We start from the raw sequence: 18,389 nt of genomic DNA on the forward strand, positions 1-18,389 counted from the left end.
AGGTGAATACAGATTAACTTGTTCTATGATGTGCCACCACTTCGACAGATAATAATGGATACAATTGAAAAAATGGCAAAAATCAAAAACATTGATTAATCGGGGAATACTGTTTTCATGAAGTGGTGTATATGGTCTGCAAAAGTGCTTAGGTCAAAGTAACATCTTTGTGGATGGCAGGACACAAAGTTGCCCAACAGAACATTGCCCAAAACATGCCTCTGCCAACTTGCCTGCATAGGGAATGCCTAGGGAACACCTGGCACCAGGATGCAGGTGTTCCCTAGGAAAGAGAAAATGTAGCTTACACCAGTTGAGGTATGTAACATGTGACATTATTGTGATAATAAAATAATACCTTTATTGATCCCAAGGGTAAATTTGTGTCTGACATAGCCCATCTGCTATTGTATGAAAATTAAAAAGCCTAATCACTGTGGGAGCAAATGTTTTTCTGTATTGCTCTGTTGTACAACAGACAGAGAGGAGTCTTCTATTACTCATGTTTTTTTCTTCCATAAAAATGTTGTACAGTGGGTGATCAGAGTTATTCTCAATTGCTTCTAATGTTTTTCCCCCACCTCAATGCATCTTTAGTGTGCATCTTTCCACCACCTCCCCCAGCATGTACAGTCTGGCTCCAGCGCCAGCTTTCTTCACTAGTTTGTCTAATCTCTTTGCATCCTTGTATCTGATGCTGCCTACCCAGCAGACTGCAGCATAGAACGGAACACTTGCCACCACAGACTGATAGAACACCTGCAGCAGCTTACTGCAGATGTCAAGAGATCTTAGTTACCTTAACAAAAATAGGCAATTTTGCCCCTTTTTTATAGTTCATCTTTATTCAGGGACTAGTCTCCTTGACCAGTGTCTCAATTTCATTTGTATATGACACCTAAATGGCACAAAAAAGGTTTAGTCTGCCAGGTGGGTGTTATTTTTAAATAAAATGTCACAAAGTTTCATGTATGATGGTATAAAACAATCTCAAGAGATAAGATAAGATAAGATAAGATAAGATAAGATAAGATAAGATAGACTTTATTACCTACAGAGTTGGGAAATTCACATTTTTACAGCAGCACAGTAGACAGGCCAGGAATAAATAAATAGATGTGGCATAACACAACAAAAATATACACTATACAATACAATACAATATACACTATACACTATACAAGGTGTGTGTGTATATATACATATATATATATATAAAGAGAGAGAGAGAGAGAGGGGGGGGGGGGGGGGTAGATAGATATTTGCGGTACTTCACCTAGCTAGCTCTACAGAAGAGTAGCGAACATAAAGGCAGTAACATTTGCAACAATTATATCAGCCCAACAAGCATCAGCAAACACACAAACTGTTTGTGCACAGTTTGTTGCAGTATTTTGCTAGCTAAAGGTCCAGCTGCTGTATTTCACAGGGAGAGAAAAGGAAGAGAGCTATCTTCACTCAGAGATGGAGGAAGATAAGAAAGACAAGACAGGAGAGGAGAGGAAGAAGAGAGGTTTGATTTAAAGGTAAGGACTGCTCAGTGGGATTTTAAAAAACTGGAAACGTAAATCAGAGATTGGGTCTGTACATGTGACATTATGTTTTTTCATATTGTGAAATGTGCTGTGAAACAAAGGAAGGCAGACTAACTGCGTTATTAAAAGATTGCATGAAAGTGCTCTGCAGGTTAGTGCAGAATGAACAGGTGAGTTTGCTGTACTGTGAGATGGATTTAATGTGTGTGACTATTGCACAGTGGCTGTGGCTTCATGGTCACAGTTAGGCACAGAAAGGGTAGCAGAGAGGAATCTGAAGTTCAGCTGATGATGCTTAGATTCATTTATTGAATTCCACATCCATACCAACTTTATAGTGTCTAATATAAAGACAGCATGAACAGTGTACTGTCAGTGTAGAGGACAACTCATGAAACATCTGCTTACATCTGGTTGAATTCAGTTGTGTAAATCCACAAAGTGCAGTAAACCTCAAACCAGCAGCAGCACAGGTCAGCTGATCACAGCTTGTACACTAAGAAAATCTACTGGAGTGCTCAGTAGAAATTATTGTGAGCTGTGATTATTTTCCCCACACTGAGTCGCTCCATGTGATTTTTGGGTTCCCCCACATGCTGAGTCCCACTTTTAAAGTCTTCCCTACTCATTTTCCTCACATCACCCTCTCTATTAAAATAACAAAAAGGTTTTGTTAGTGTTGCATGAAAGTGTTGCACCTGGGCTTTGCCCTCACCTCAGAAAATCTGGGAAGAGAAATGAGTGATGTGTGTCTTCGTTCCTCTGATAGTGTCATATGTGTATTTCAGGTTAGCACACTCTTAGAGAAGCCCATAAAGAGCCTGGGACGGTGGTACAATGCAGAACTCAATGATATGTGACAACTAGAACAACCAAGGCAGAACTTAGCTAATGACCTCAAGCGGATTAACAACACTGCACTCCCAGGGAAACTGAAGCTCTGGTGCTTCCAGTTTGGATTATTACCGAGACTACTGTGGCCGTTGACAATGTACGAGGGCTCACTCAATCATGCCAATCGACTAGAGAGGCTAGTGAGCTCCTACGTTAAGAAGTGGCTCGGACTTCCCAAATGATTCAGCAGCACTGGACTCTATAGCGACAGGATACTGTCATTGCATATCCCTAGTCTGGTGGAGGAGTTTAAATGTGCAAAGGTGAGGCTTAAGATGTCACTCACGGACTCCCAGGACCCCATAGTGAGAGGCACTGCTCCCACCCTAGCAATGGGGAGGAAGTGGACCCCAGCCACATCTGTGCTACAGGCCAAATCTGCACTTCGGCATCGTGACGTGGTGGGTCCCGTCCAACAGGGCAGAGGAGGATTTGATCTTGGAGCAGTAACACCTCGGTGGTAACAGGCATCTGTAACTGAATGTCGAAAAATGGTGCGTCGACAGGAGGAAACAGCCAGACATGCCCAGAGCCGTAGCGCTGGCCAAGCAGGGTTGCTGGATGAATTGGGAGAGTGTGGAAAAGAGGAAACTCTCATGGAGTGAAATCTGGGGCATGGAGTCTAATATACTGTTTCATAATCCGAGCGACATACGATGTGCTACCTTCCCCAATAAATCTGAAGATGTGGTTTGGAAAGGACCCAGCCTGCCCCCTGTGTACAGTCCCAGCCACACTCAAGCACATCTTGGTTGGTTGTAGGACTAGCCTTACTCAGGGCAGATACACATGGAGACACAACCAGGTCCTCAGGTGTCTAGCCGAGAAAGTTGAGTGCAAAAGAAAATCCATCAACCCTCAACCTTTTACGAACTAAGAGGAGCGTCAGCTTTCATCAACATTTGTCCGGGAGGGAGACAAGTCGAGGGCAAGCCTGAGGACTTGGATCAGAGGCTAATTTTTCCCACAGAGATCGTAACAACTACTCTGCGACCAGACCTGGCTATGGCTAAAAAGGGCTGACATCACTTGGGCAGCTAAGGCAGTCAGCTAACCGCGAGAGAAAAGAAAATATTCAGCTCTTCTTCCCTTTTCTGGGAGGCAGTGGGGAGGTAGAGCATACAGCCTGATCCGGCGGGGAGGTGTGGGAAGCCAGATCGGCTCTCCTCTCTGCTCTGTCCTATCTTGTCCCTTTTGTCTTACTTCTCTCTATCACCTTTCTATCCCTTTGAAGAAGTTAGGCTTCATAAATGCTAAAGAGGTAAGTATTATTTCTCAGTTGCAGTGAATAGATAGAAGAAAATAAACTGTAGAAAACTAAACAGAAGAAACAAGAAGAGAAATAACAATTTAACATAAACCAGTGACACACTCCGGGGCCTGATCAACCCTGGCAGGGCCTCTTGGATGAGGGTGTCTAGTGATAATGGCCGGAAACACCCGATGAATCTAAGGTCCACTACTGACGATGTGTCCCAAATCTTAATATGATAATCTAGATCAGATCTCTAATCCCAAAAAATGGCAAATTAGGTTGGGTAAAAGTTTCTGAGCTGCCTTTCCTCATAACAGCCATCCCTCAAGATTCTCTCCATTTAAAGCAATGCAATATCAGGGACTATAATATCTAATCCTTTTACAGATTCAGGCTAGCACACTATGAAATCACACAAAAAACTACCTCTGTAAGCTAAATGCATAAGGCCTTTTATGGACGTGGTTACTTATTTTTGTGTAGTTTACTGCCAATAAAAAGGCAGGAGTTATGAACATGTTATGAACTGTGTTATGAATTACAATTTTTAAAGCTTTGTAATATTATGATTGTGGATATTTATTTTGAATGCTGGGCCCCTGAATCCTTGGACCACGTGTTGTAAGTTGATATTTTTGTTGATACTGTGCTAAAACCGATGTTAAAAAGGTTAATCCTAGAAAAGGAATGATTAAGGGTTTAAAATGCGGTTCATTTTATTAGTTTTATAGTTTATTTAGTATCCTAAACTTATAAACCTTTGCTTGACTGACATATTGAATATTCACCGGTCTGAAAACCTCTAGTGAAAGACTGATTTTTGCTGTTAAGTGAGATAACTGGGATTTCTAATTGGTTGAATTATACCGTGTGATTGAGACCATAAGAGTAAGAGGTTCAATATTCCTTCAATGTTTATTTGGTTTGTACCATTTGAAACTGAGTATGTTTAATATCTAATGCCAGTGATTCGTCATCGCAGCCTACAAATCAGTAGCATACATTGCGTTGAGTCGCATGTGCGCGCATGCGCGTTTTAGAATAATTCCACTATGTCAATAGGAGCCGTCAGTTCACTGACGACAAACGGTAAGTAAATTATCTTTCTTTTTACTTAAGCAAAGTTTTCTATTTAGTGATATACGGTTTGGGTGACTGCTGGTCTCACGGCTAATGGCTGTCTAACAGATATAGCTGTCAGTTTGTGCTATGCGTAAGCCGATCTGACAATGTATGTTTAACTCCGGCATACAACAAAAGGATAGACATTCAAACAAAGAGACACAGTTGAACAAGGGAAGATTTGCACATTTATTTTGTGTTTGTTATTTGTAATAACAGAGAAAATCTGGCAAGATAAATGAATAGTTCGTGTCTTCATTTTTCTGACAATTTCACCTGAACATTTCAGGGATTCATATATGTGGCATGCATATTTGGCAATATTGTTTGTTAAGAAATACACAATTCCTATTTTGATTTATTTTATTTAAATCAAATTATAGTTTGTTTCATTTAATAAAGATTTATGCTGGTAGATAGATGCTGCCGATGTCATTTTGTTTGTACTTCATTTCCCATGCGGCATTCTTCTCTCACGTGACTTGTCACAGTCACATGTCAACATGGCTGCCACTGTATGCAACGAAGATTTCACCAACTTACAGCTTCTTCTGAAGGTATGTCAAATATTAACATTTTGTAAAACAGTCAGCTTTCAGAAAGTCTGTTAGTCTGCTAGCTCCTTTGTATTTCTCAGTCTGTAGACATAAACACACGATTTTTATCTAAATACTGGAATTTTATATAAAAACTTCAGTGAAGTGGAACTGACCTTAAAAACCTCCAGTGACAGGAAATTGAACCACATTAGCAGATTTGAGGACATCTTAGGGCTTCACGTACCAGCTCCATGTTCAGATCTGAGAAATTGTTACACACGTTAGTTTTAAGTCACTGAGAGTGGATTGTTTTTTCTCTGGAGGCTCCTTCTAAAGATGCAGTGAGAGAGGTTTGTGTGCAGAGTCAAAGAGGTCTGAGTCAGCGGCTAACTGAGAGCACTGCAGCAACACTCGGCATTTCGGAAGCCCAGGCTGCACAGGTAACACAAAAATATGAGTGTGTGTTGGTCCTTGCAGTGTGTGTGGAAATACAGTAGTTTACTGACCCATGCTGCAAGCACTTGACTGTGTTTTGGGGGATATAAAGAAAGTTCCACTAAGTTCAGTTGTTGTATTTTAACTTGAGGACTTGGTTAAAATTGATTAATAGAATTTTTTTCCTACCAATTCGCAACTTTAAACGACTTCTACTTGCAGAGACACGTGCACTCACTAGTTTTATTATTATGATATGTGTCAACACTAAAAAACAAACAAAACAAATAAACCCTCCATATCAAAACTGAAAACATTGTACATTTCAGAATTATACAAAAAGACCTTTTTCAGGGAAATGGGTCAACGATGTAAAGCTGTTCTGCAGCTATGAAGGTTTATCAAGCCTTGAAAGCTGGTGCTACTAATTCCTACAGGTGTTCCAACTTTTCTGGATTACTTACAAAGCCCCCTCTGTCTGCATAAAACCAGTATTGGAACATACTGTGGTACCATACCTTCGTGAGCATCAGTTGAACAGTAAAGTACTGCAGAAAGTAGTGTGTTGCTACAAAAATGGCAAGAAGAAGGCAATTAACAATGAAAGGGAGACAGACCATCAACACTTATAAATGCAGGTCTTTCCTACAGAGAAATTGCAAAGAAAGTTAAGGTGTCAGTGAGTCCAGTTTCCTTCACCATCAAAAGTAACTCAGAAACTGGGGCAAACTCTGATAGGAAAAGGTCTAGCAGACCCAAAGCCACAACTGAACCAGGCGAGTTGCAGCAAGAAAGCCATTGCTAAGACATCAGAATAAGAAAAAGAGGCTTGCATGGGCCATGAAACACCATCATTGGACTACTGAAGACTGGAAGAAGGTATTACGGACTGATGAATCAAAATCTGAAATCTTTGGTTCATCACGCAGGATCTTTGTACGCCGTAGAGTAGACGAAAGGATGGCTCCACAGTGTGTGGCATCAACTGTCCAACACGAAGGAGGAAGTGTGACGGTCTGGAGCTGGAAAAATTGGTGTTTTCTAAAACTTTTGACCTGTGTGTGTGTTAGGGGCAACCTTTCTATAGAGACCAAATGGGGGGTTTGCACCACACTTTAAACATGCTTTGTGTGCTGTAAAGTAAGGTATTTTGGGGTATTAGTCTTTGACGGGTGGTTCACTTGTAGAGCTGGCTTTGGGTGGCCAGTAGAGGAACTACAGTTTTTGACATTTCCTAACTGGGTTAATTTTCTTGATCCTCAAATTTGAGAACATGGAATCATTAAAATTTTGACATTCTTACTTTGAAAATTACTTAAAGTTCAGTGAGCATCAAAATAGTTAATTATTGCTGGCTTTGATCGAGGACTTTAAATAGCTGTAAAACATGTATTTCCAATGTGAATCTGAGTTATTTTCTGTCCTTTAGCTGGTGCAGTCCCTCCATGCAGTCTCCCATTACGTCCTTTTCTACAACCTCAGCTCTCCAGAGCAGATCCTCGCTATCTTCCCCGAGTCCTTCCATTCCAGTCTGAAAAATCTGATCACCAAGATTCTGTTAGAGAACAGGTCAGTCCCAGAAAAACCTTGAATGCTGCACGCTATTCATTTCTTTTAAATTAACAGTAAACTGTTTTTGTTATTCCCTTCAAAAACCTAAATAAAACTGTTGATTAGAAAAAAAAAATGAAAAAAATAATGTGGGCTTGAGAGGGTGATAAAGGTATTAAATGTGTTTAACAGGATGAGAAATGTTCTTTCTTACTGTTTTCCCTATCTTACTATTTGCTGATGATGTAACCATAAGCTGTAATTATGTATGATGTCTCTGCTGTTTTGCAGTGCAACATGGAGGACAGAAGCCCTCAGTAATCAGAGTGAGTAGACTCTATACTCGTCGTTTATAGCTATGCACATATGTGTGTGTTTACGTGTGTTTGTATGCATGTAATGTATGTCTCTCCTTCTATAAACCATACCATGATGGTAAAAGTTGAATTATAAGAGACGTATATTGTACCTCCGCCTGTAACAGCAAACCTGACAAAAATCAGACATGTTTTTGCCTTGTTCATTGTAATAATGTAATTTATGTTGCTTTGTAAAAGTAATTTGGCTGGACCACCATTATATGTGGAAAACAATGGGGATGATGTCAACATCTGTCCATATATTTTGGAGTTTTTACCATTATACTGCCATTTCAACTGCCTGTGTTAAAAGACTGTGTCTGTAGGAGATTATTATATCTCAATGTAATGTCCCCTGAAATCACTGAGTCGTGTGTGTGTGTGTGTGTGTGTGTGTGTGTGTGTGTGTGTGTGTGTGTGTGTGTGTGTGTGTGTGTGTGTGTGTGTGTGTGCACGCACCCAGTCTCTCTCCCTCAACTGAAGGACTTGGATTGGAGAGTTGACATGGTGACCAGCTCAGACTCAGTCAGTCGGATGTCGGTGCCAACCTGCCTGGTTCAACTCAAGGTCAGTGTGAGACCACCTGCTTCAGAATATTATTTTTGCATAAATATGAGCTAAAGCATTATCAGCTACAAAAGTTGTGAAAGTAGTGTCACGAACCAGGCCGTACATTCATGAAAAAGAAAACTCCAGACATGGTTAGGAATGTATTCCAAGCTGCTTTATTCTTTTAAAACAAATAAAACAGAAAAGAAACCCTACTGTCAAAAACAAACAGTGGTGTGTGTAATCAGTACCATCAGTAGTGTGTGAAGGAATGGATGAGTGGAAGATGATGCATGTAATAGTGTCAAAAGCAAAAACCAAACCTAACGCAGCCAAAGTCCAACCTGGTGTCTCAGGCTACGTCCACATGTACACGGGTATTTTTGAAAACGGAGATTTTCCGTTTTCGTTTTTTTTTTAAAAAATCCCATCCACACGTAAAAGCCAAAAACGAAGGAAAACGCTGCTAGGAACATGCCAAAGCAGCAGGTGGTGCTATATTCCTATCCGTGTAGAAATGTTGGCCAATCAGAAGTCTATAAGCCTGGGTGGGAAAGAGTAAACAAAGATGGCGCATAGAAGCAGAACTGAGTCCTATGTGTGGAGGGACAGTAACTTTGTGTATATATGTAAGCATTTAAACACTGCAGAGAGTAAAATTAACAGTAATGGTATTTTGTGTAAGTCTGCCATTGTAGAAATTCATTTCACCGAAACAATAACCTGGCGCACAGTGTGACGTCAAAAAATGCGCACACCTTTGACGCTGCGTTTTCTCCGTTTTTCTTGTCCACACGAGTTTTCAAAAATATCCACCCTGGCAGGAGTTTTTAAAAATCTGCGTTTTCAAAAATACCCGGGTACGTGTGGACGTAGCCTCAGAGCCAACTAAAACTTTGCCCTAAAGAATGTAAATGAACATTCCCCCCCCCCCCCCCCCCACACACACACCCCATCCCTGCCCAGCCACTTAGCTATCTGAGCCATGGTCCGAGTAACCCTCATCACTTAGGCCACTCACACACGAACTCTAGTCAGACCAAGTCCTTTGCACTACTTCTAAGCACTTTTCATGCACAGTTGGTGCAGAGCACCTATAATTCTGTTGTACATGTACAATGACATTAAAAAGCTATTCTGTTTTATTCTAGTGGACCCAATAATGTTTATTTATTTTTTCCTGGAAAAAGTGACCAAATATTAATTATCTGCGACTATCTGGGATCAACAATCGAAGACAGGTGGCTCTTTTATTTAGCAAAAAAGGTCCACCAAGGCCACTTCTGTAAATTTCTGCTTCTTGGTCTACTCAGGCAGTGTTTGAAAAATCCATTATTTTCCAGTGGTGATCTCATTTACTACTCTCAAGAGGTCACTCTGACCTGCAGATCTGACCCTGCATCACCCTGCAGCTGGTCTGAGTGACATATACCATTGACACATCAACCACCATCAGCCCAGATACCAGCCAGTTATTTATCTCTCTTGCATCAGATCCAGGAGCCATCCGTCTCCCACGATGTGCAAAGAAAAAATTTTGGACATAACAATAAAGTGCACATCATGCGCACATATTCATGTATCGTATCATATAATCATATATCGGATGTGTTATAACATACAATGCAATACTACTACATTATATGAGGCATTATATAAGGATTGAAATAAAGTATCTTACATCAATCAATCAATGAGACATTCCAGTGTTTTAGCTTTAGTATAACTGAGATTTTAACACAGTTTAACAAACACACTCATTCCTAAATAATTGTTGAGTAAACAGTGATACTATTCACGTTTCATACTGAAGGTATGGTCAGAGTGGGTATATTCATAAAATTCTCGACATTCACAAACATCCAAACAATATAGTGCATTGACTCATTTGTGTTTGGAGGCAGAGTAAACGGAGGTGGCAAAAGTACAGACTTTCTGTACTTAAGTAGAAGTACAGATACTAGTGTTAAAAATACTCCAGTAAAAGTTGAAGTACTGATTCAGCTTTTTTACTCAAGTAAAAGTGAAAAAACACAGGCTCTGAAATGTACTCGAAGTTAAAAAGAGTAGCTCCTTGAAGAACAATTCTACTAACCATTTTTGTACAAAGGTAACTGAACCTTGTGCTAAATGAATATAAACAATATCAGTACACGAGAGTGCAAATATTTTTCCAATCTAAATTCTCATAAAAGATTCAATCTGTTATGTAGAAGAGAATGTAAAAAAAAAACAACTATTTTCTGTTGCCTGCAGTGTGACTTTGTCTCCACACCTAAACAGTAAAATGAGTACAGTCAGGGGTTACAGTAGGATTTAGCAGGTGGGGGAACCCTAAGATCTGTGTAGTGGCTCAGCAAAAGGAAATAATCACAACTCACAATTATTTATAGTGTGAGCTTCAGTAGACTTTCTAAGTGTACATAACGTGACCATGTACACAAACACTTGAGTGACATTAGCTCTCCTTCTTTTCTCTCCCTGTGAAATACAGCACCTGGAGCAACACACTGTGTGACAAATTGCACACAAACAGTTTGTGTGTTTGCTAATGTTTGCTGAGCTATTAGAAACGTTGAATTTTTGAAATAACCTGTCACTTAAAAAAACATCACACCCTTCATGCGTTCTCCTCTTCTGTAGCGCTAGCTAGATGCTGAAGTACTACAACCACAACATACCTGCACTCCTTCCAGTTCACTTTAATCCCCCCAAGTATAAACACTATAAATGAACCTAAAGTAACAAGTCTGTTTTGAAAATGTAAGGAGAAGAAAGTACAGATATTTGTTTTAAAAATGTAGAGAATAAATGTAAAAAGTTGTCAGAAAATTAAATACTCAAGGACAGGCACCTGAAAATTCTACCCAAGTACAGGAACAAAGCATTTGTTACCCATGCTGCAGATTGCTGCGTTGAAAGTGAAATCTTTATCTAATCTTGTGAAAAATGTCATGCACTTTTTATTTTTCAGATGGTGGATCCATGTTCATCAGCAGACAGTGAGTCTGTTTCCTCTGTGACTGTGGAGCTGAGTAGGGAGTCTCTGGACACTATACTGGATGGACTTGGACGCATCAGAGACCAACTGTCAGTAGTTGCTGGGAAGTGATCACTGAAAGCTCAGAGACAGTGCTTTGATTTTTACAGTGTGATGCTGATGTGTTTGGACTATCATCTGTGTCTAACAACTGCCTGTGTTTCCCCACTTTGCCCCAGTACAAAAGTCAAGATGAAGTATGGTGGAACTATTTCCATCCATGTTGAGTTAGTGCTTTAAGAATTTCTCCAGTAATGAAGACATACGGTCTCACCTCCTGTCTCGTCCAGTTGGTAAACTTGTATACCTGGAACTTGATATAACCCATCAGATTTCGTCCCCACAGTTTTCAAGATAAAATTTATTGCCATACGTCTGCTCTTTACTTTGTATAGAGGTCCCAGTATTGGGTGGAACCATGATAATATGTGTCTACTTCCAGTCAACACTGAAAAAACTTTGGTTGCAAATGATTTAACCAGCTGAAATTGTCACAGGTTTCATGTCCTGTATATCTGTGTATTAATTTGGTGATTTAGAAAATATCTGAATGTTGTTTAACTAACAGATTAGAATGAAATATGTCTTTCATTCTAACTGTTCAATCAATAAAAATTAATTTTAATTGGATCTGCCACAAGTTGAAGCAATTTCCACGTCTTTTTTATCAAGCAGTTTTAAATTGAAGACAGTAGCTTTTGCAGAAGCACACAATTTATTCCCATTTCTTTCACTAGCTCTATAAAACATGTCAATGATAATGTAGTTTAACAGGCAAAAATTGTATTTTTGCACCAACAAGGTGATTCCCATAGCACTTTTAGCTGAAATCTTGGCATATCTTGGCACTGTGTGCAATATGTCCTTAAAAGTTGGGCAAACCAGATAAGTTCAGGACAAAAGAAATAGCAAGGTCTAAAAAAACAAAACGATGTACAGCAGATAAAATGTCTTTAAGTAATAGGGAAAATGCCAATTCTGTTTGCTCCAGTCTGAATGCCAAATGTCTTTGGGCAAGATACTAATCACAAGTTGCTTTCCGGTGCATCCATCGCAGCATGAATGTGAGTTAATGTTAGATGGAAGCAATTATATAGAAAGAGCATAGAAAAAAGCGTTTGTGTGAATGAGGCAAGTTGTGTAAAGTGTTTGAGTGCTCACTTAGTCGAAAAGCTATCTAAGAACCACTCAATTTACCAATTAGTCTAATACAGCTAACAGGACCCACGTTGCAAAGGTGCCCCACAGACTATCAAACACATACTAGGAGGATGTAAGATGGGACAGTGTACACTGAGAGACACAACGAAGTTGCTGGAATAGTGTACAAAAACATCTGTGCTGCATATGGACTAGAAGTCCCCAGTTTCCAATGGCAGAGGCCACCAAAGGTAGTTGAAAACTACATGGTTAAGGTCCTGTGGGACTTCAAATTCCAGACAGATAAGCAGCTGGCTAAACATTCAGATATAATGGTGGATCAGAAGGCTCATAAGACTGCAGCTTGTTATAGATGTGTCAGTCTCAGTGGACAGCAACATCAGGAAGGAACATGGACAAAATACAGATGTATCATGACCTGAATGAACAACAGAAGCAGACGTCTGAATTTCTTGAGAAGGGGACTTTCCCCTGTTGATCTGCCTGCAAGAAAACTGCACTAGCCTCCATCTTGCTGTCATCAACCTGCAAATGGTGGGCCATCAGGATAAAATATATGATAATATTTAACCCTTTCCAGGAAATGTACCAATTCTCTCTTGGTAGAAGGTGTTGTGCCAGACTGTTATGGTGATGGGAGAGCTGAGCTAAAAGTCAAAGGCTTTTGATTTGCCAGTCCATTAACCAGATTTCATAATGAAATCATTATGAACCAGATGAAATCTGGTTCATAACTAAAAGAGGAATATGGCAACTGCAAGTGGCTGGATGATGGAGTTTCCTCCAAAAGGTGGCTTGGCTCAGCTTTACATATAGGATGAGGAGTGCAGTTATCCACAGGGATGTCATAGAAAAGCTGCTGCTCTGCGTCTCAAAAGGAGCCTATTCAGGTGGTTTGGGCATTTGTTTAGGGTGCCTCCTAGACACCTCCCTTTGGAGTTTTTCCAGGCACGCTCAACAGGGAGGAGACCCCAGCATGAACCCAGAACCCGCTGGAGAGATTATATAGAGTTGTGGTCAGAAGTTTATTATTCACTCCGAAAAAAATTGGGGTTTTTAACAAACTGTTTGAACTGTTCTTTTTACAGGGATTGTACTGAATACAGCTTTAATGAATAAAAAAAAACAACCAAGAATTTGATGCACAAGTTTTAATTTATTGAGAATTTTCTCTTATAAAAATAATTCTGACTGAATATTTGATGAGTTCATTGCAATTGGTTGCTTTCCTGGCCTGTATTTTGCTTTTGTAATCCACAAATTTTCAAAAGGATTGATGTTGGGACTTTGGGAAGGCCATTGTGGAAGCTTAATGTTAGTCTGCTTTATCCATTCCAAAACCCGTTTTTATGTGTTTTTGGGATCATTGCAATGTTGGAGCGTCCAAGTTTCAACCGCCTAGCTCTTGATTTGGGTTGAAACTTAAGAATTTGGGGGTATTCCAAATCCTTAAGTTTCAACCCATTCACTGCATACATTGTATCAGTACCACTGTTGCTAGCTAGCTCCAGAGGATTATGGTACTACCACCACCATCCTTAAAATGGTCAGTGTTCTTAGGTTTTAAAGTCTCCTCTTTAATCCTCCAAACATATATCTTGTTAGTGTAGGCAAATAGCTCAGTCTTTGTGCTGATGTGGCCCGCAAGTTCTCTACAAGAACTGGTTCTCGAGATGACCAAGGACCCAGTGGTCACTAACAGAGTTCCAGTTTTCCTCTATGGAGAGAGAAACTTGCAGAAGGATGATAATTTCTACAGCACTCCACCCAAAGGCCTGTATTGTAGAGTGGCCAAATGGAAGCCACTTCTCAGTAAAAGGCACATGACAGCCCACCTGGAGTTTACCAAAAGGCACCTGAAGGCGAAGTTTTTTTTCTTCCAACAGGACAATGACCCTAAGCACATGGCCAGTATAAAAAATAAATTTAAAAAAAAGAGTGGTTTTAGGACAATTCCTTTGTCCTTGAATGTTCTTGAGTGGCCCAGCCGGAGTCCAGACTTGAACCCAATTGAGCATCCTTCAAGACTGCTCAATTAATTGATACTTTCACCTATCGTTATTAATTGGCTGTGAACTACAGGCCTTTAAGGTTGAAGTAAAAAGCATTTCTTAAAAAGCCATCACTTGACCCAGATTTCTTAGCTAATCATTGGCAAATCTTCAACCTTTCTTTTATCTTAAAAAAAATAAAAATGTTGACAGAGTAGTTATAAAACAGCTCATTATCTGCAGAGTGACAGTTTATTTTCAAGAGTTTCAGTTAAATTTCAGATCACATCACAGTACAGAAACAGTGTTAGTGAAGGTTAAAATAATGTCCTTATGGCCTCTGACAGTGATCTCATTTCTGTACTTGTCCTGTGAGACCTCAATTCAGTATTCGGTAATGTTGACCACAATATTTTGTTACAGAGATTACAGCATGGCATAGAAATAAAAGGCATTACACTGCAGTGTTTTAATCATATCCATCTAACAGCCTCAAATTTGTTCTTGTAAATGGAGTTAATTACGGAGTTCTGCAGGGTTCTGTATTAGGAACAATTCTGTTTACATTATACATGCTTCCCCTAGGCAGTACCTTTCAAAGGCATAACATACATTTTTTCCAATTATTATCAAGCTGTCCTAAAAACTAATTAAAAAACCTTCAGTTGATCCAAACAGCAAGAATACTGAGAGGGATTAGAAAGGGCATTTTTCTCCCATACAGGCTAATCCCCACTGGCTCTCTGTTAAATCCAGAATTGAAATTAAAATCCTTCTCATTACATACCATTTTCAATAATCAGCCCTCATATTATCTTCAAAAGCCTTGTAGTACCGTATTCCCCAAAAGAGCGCTTAGCTTTTCAGACTACTGGTCTGCAGTTCCTAGGGTATTTGAAAGTAGAATGGGAGTCAGAGCCTTCAGCTTTCAGGCCCCTCTTCTGTGGAACCAGCTCCTAGTTTGGATTTGGGGGACAAGTTTAAGATTAGGCGTAAAGCTGTCCTTGCTGATAAAGTATATAGTTAGGGCTGGATCTGGTGACAATGAATCCACCCTTAGTTATGCTGCAAATGTCTTTGCTGCTGGGGGCTTCCCATGATGCACTGATTATTTCTTCTTCACTTAACTTTTTTACTCACTCTGCATTTAATCGTTAGTTAATAATAAATGATTAAACAAATGTGTCTTTTATCCTGTCTTCCTCCCATTAGTCCCAGCCGGTCGCAGTAGGTGGCTACCTCTCAGCGAGCCTGGTTCTGACAGAGGATTCATCCTGTTAAAGGGAAGTTTACTTTTCCCACTGTTGCTAAGTGGTCACTGAAAGGGGGTCGTTGGATTGTTGGCGCTTCTCTCCATTATTATAGGGTCTTTACTTAACAACATAAAGCATTTTGAGGTGACTGTTGTTTAATATGGCTCAATAGAAATAAAATTAAAACTGAATTGAACATCACTGGAAATAACTGAAAATGGCTGGCACTGACGAGTCCCATCAACCCTGAACTTGAGAGGTTCTGAGAGTAATAATGGGAGAAACTACACTTTAATTTAGTTTCTTTTTGAATGAGGCTATAACATGTTAAAATGTGGAACAAATTAAGCACTTTGAATACTTTCCAGATGCATTGTATTCTAGTTGACAGGCTCTTTATTTAGTTTGGTGTTTCTTAGCAAAGTTGTTGAATAGTACCAAATTTGTATGGAATTTGTAGAAACATAATGGTATGTAATTTTAATAGTTAACATTGACAAGGCTTGCTGGCTAACTAAACACCTCTCCAACCAAGTGACAAACTGATGAAGATAAAAATGGTGACATCAGACTTATTTTTTGTATTAATTATATTAAACATATCAATGTGTCATTTATTATTTTTATTTTTGAAAAGTAAAGAATAATACAGATAAAAACAAATCTCAAACATTTTGAAAGAGTAGAAGTGTCCAATGTCTGGACTGGTATTATACTGTAAAGCACATGAATTTGTTTTATTAATCAATTTTGCTATTTAATAACAGTCTTAAAAGAGAACCTCCTGATATTAGGAGACATACAAAGACAAAGAACCTCATAAGTAGTGAGGAACTTGAAAGCAGCTCTTAGCTGATGCTAAAACATTCATTGCAGTTAAGACCCTGAGCAGACCTTTCCATCCTAGGTGAACAAGCTTGGTACGAACGTTTCCTCGTGATTCCTACACAGTTTCTTGCTTTTTCTCATCTTTTTCCTTCAATCTTAATAATGTCCTGCGAGCTTCTTTCTGCAGTTAGTTTCATTCGTCATCCTGAAGTTTTTCATCTTGTTCTGTCTCACATATCCAATGTCTTCTGAGCAATTTGGAGAATCTCCCATGACCAATTGGCGGCAGAAATTCATGGGACTCATAGGCTTGGCCCCCACCAAAAACCCAACAACTCCCTGTTCCTCTTCCCCTCTGCTGTTCTCCATCCCAGCATGCATCTTGTTTGAAACTGACAGCAGATGGACATCAGAGTGTGCATTAGCCACTGTGTGGCGCCGCACACCGCCTACTTTCTCCAGATATGCCTCTCCTTCTTGTTCCACCAGTGGAGAAAGAGATGAGGAGTCCAAGGAGCTATGATGCTGTGTGATCATAATTTCAGGCTGGGACTGGTCACCTAGCAGTGCTTCAGATGAACGTAGATGACAGGGCTCTGGTTGAGGAGAAATAAAAACAGAAAACTGGTTTCAATCGACAAGTAATTTTTGTTTCATGTCATTACTTGGATTGCACATTCAGATTAGATCAGACTTCTTCTTCTTACATGAAGCTTAAGTTACAAAACATAATGCTGATTTCCATCAAAACCTTTTTTTCAACTATCAGCTATGTTACATATTAAAAACCGTTACAACATTGTCAAAATACAGCTTTTACTGTGACTCGGATTAAAAGCGTGTTGGAAAAATGTTTTAGTCCAACAGCATATCATTCAGGTGTCACCAAACAGCAGTTAATTCAGATTCTTTCATTTAACTTTAATAACTGCAGCTTCAAACTGTTTAGCAAAATATAAATAACACTAACACATGGATGCAAGGTTAAGTCACTCCATAATACCAGGCCATGCCCAGAAAAGTACAGTGTACTTAAGTAAATACTGTTTTTCTGAAAAATCACCAGGTAATGACTCAAAATTAGTTGTGCCGTACGCAAAAAGGTCTCAGTCTAAGTCTAAACTGTGATTACACCACTACAAAGCCTTCATTTTGTTTGTGGACTTAATGGTGTTTTTCAGCTCACTACCACCACCATGTTTAACTGTTGGTATGATGTTATTTTTATGAATTGCTATGTTAGTTCTGTCAACCCTTTATATCTAACCCTATATTTGTCTCCTCAGTCCAAAGAATATTTTCCCAAAAGTCTTGGACCTGAAATGTGCCCTGAAATTCTTTAGATGTCATTCTAGGTTCTCTTGTGACTCCAGGATTAGTTGTCAATGTGCTCTTAGAGTAATTTTGGCAAGCTTGCTGCTCTTGGGAAGGTTCACCACTGATCCAAGTTTTCTTCATTTATAGATAATTGTTCTCACCATGGTTTGCTGAAGCTCCAATGCCTACAACAATACAGAGAAACCCCCAGTGGTGACAATCATGATGTAAATTTCCTGTTCACTTGCTACTGCTATGTTTCCAAACATGTCTGCACATGTGTACAATGACATTCAGACTTTACTGACTTCAGATCAGTGAACAGCCAGGGGGAGCTGGTCTAGCATACTTGCTTGTTGTTAGTGTTCCACATAGTGAAAACATACTGCAAACAACCAGAAGAGGATGCTGGCCTTTTAGCTTGACAAATTCCAGCCTTTAGCTGTGTCCCAATTTATCCTGCAATGGATGCAGCCCTTAAATGGGAAGTGGGACAGAGCTGTTGTTAACAGGACACAAACCGTCAATGAAATGACAGAAATGATCAACACCGATCACAG

General features: G+C 39.6%; 2 protein-coding genes across 5 annotated transcripts in view; one reads left to right on the forward strand and one right to left on the reverse strand.

The window, feature by feature from the left end:
• Nucleotides 1-4,722: 4,722 nt before the first annotated feature.
• Nucleotides 4,723-11,909, forward strand: commd9 (COMM domain containing 9). Its single transcript, XM_063479019.1, has 7 exons — nucleotides 4,723-4,773; nucleotides 5,298-5,363; nucleotides 5,669-5,785; nucleotides 7,210-7,349; nucleotides 7,623-7,657; nucleotides 8,154-8,257; nucleotides 11,214-11,909. The coding sequence occupies exons 2-7, from the start codon at nucleotides 5,310-5,312 to the stop codon at nucleotides 11,349-11,351; spliced, it is 588 nt and encodes a 195-aa protein (XP_063335089.1). The 5' UTR covers nucleotides 4,723-4,773; nucleotides 5,298-5,309; the 3' UTR covers nucleotides 11,352-11,909.
• Nucleotides 11,910-14,674: 2,765 nt separating this feature from the next.
• LOC134631071 (proline-rich protein 5-like) overlaps nucleotides 14,675-18,389 on the reverse strand; it is a 40,084-nt gene continuing 36,369 nt past the window's right edge. For all 4 annotated transcript variants that reach the window (XM_063479022.1, XM_063479021.1, XM_063479023.1 and 1 more), the window contains one exon: nucleotides 14,675-17,108. In XM_063479022.1, coding sequence (XP_063335092.1) covers nucleotides 16,669-17,108 — 440 coding nt within the window. In that variant the 3' untranslated portion in view covers nucleotides 14,675-16,668. The remainder of the gene's footprint in view (nucleotides 17,109-18,389) is intronic.

This window comes from Pelmatolapia mariae, linkage group LG7, assembly GCF_036321145.2.
Source record: "Pelmatolapia mariae isolate MD_Pm_ZW linkage group LG7, Pm_UMD_F_2, whole genome shotgun sequence".
Taxonomy (NCBI): domain Eukaryota; kingdom Metazoa; phylum Chordata; class Actinopteri; order Cichliformes; family Cichlidae; genus Pelmatolapia; species Pelmatolapia mariae.

What these genes read in the sequence shown, in the direction of transcription:
- commd9 (XM_063479019.1), top strand. Translation starts at nt 5,310, where the DNA reads ATGGCTGCCACTGTATGCAACGAAGATTTCACCAACTTACAGCTTCTT. An exon ending in AAGATTCTGTTAGAGAACAG is followed by an intron (nt 7,350 to 7,622) that starts GTCAGTCCCAGA and finishes GCTGTTTTGCAG; the next exon opens with TGCAACATGGAGGACAGAAG. An exon ending in CCTGCCTGGTTCAACTCAAG is followed by an intron (nt 8,258 to 11,213) that starts GTCAGTGTGAGA and finishes TTTATTTTTCAG; the next exon opens with ATGGTGGATCCATGTTCATC.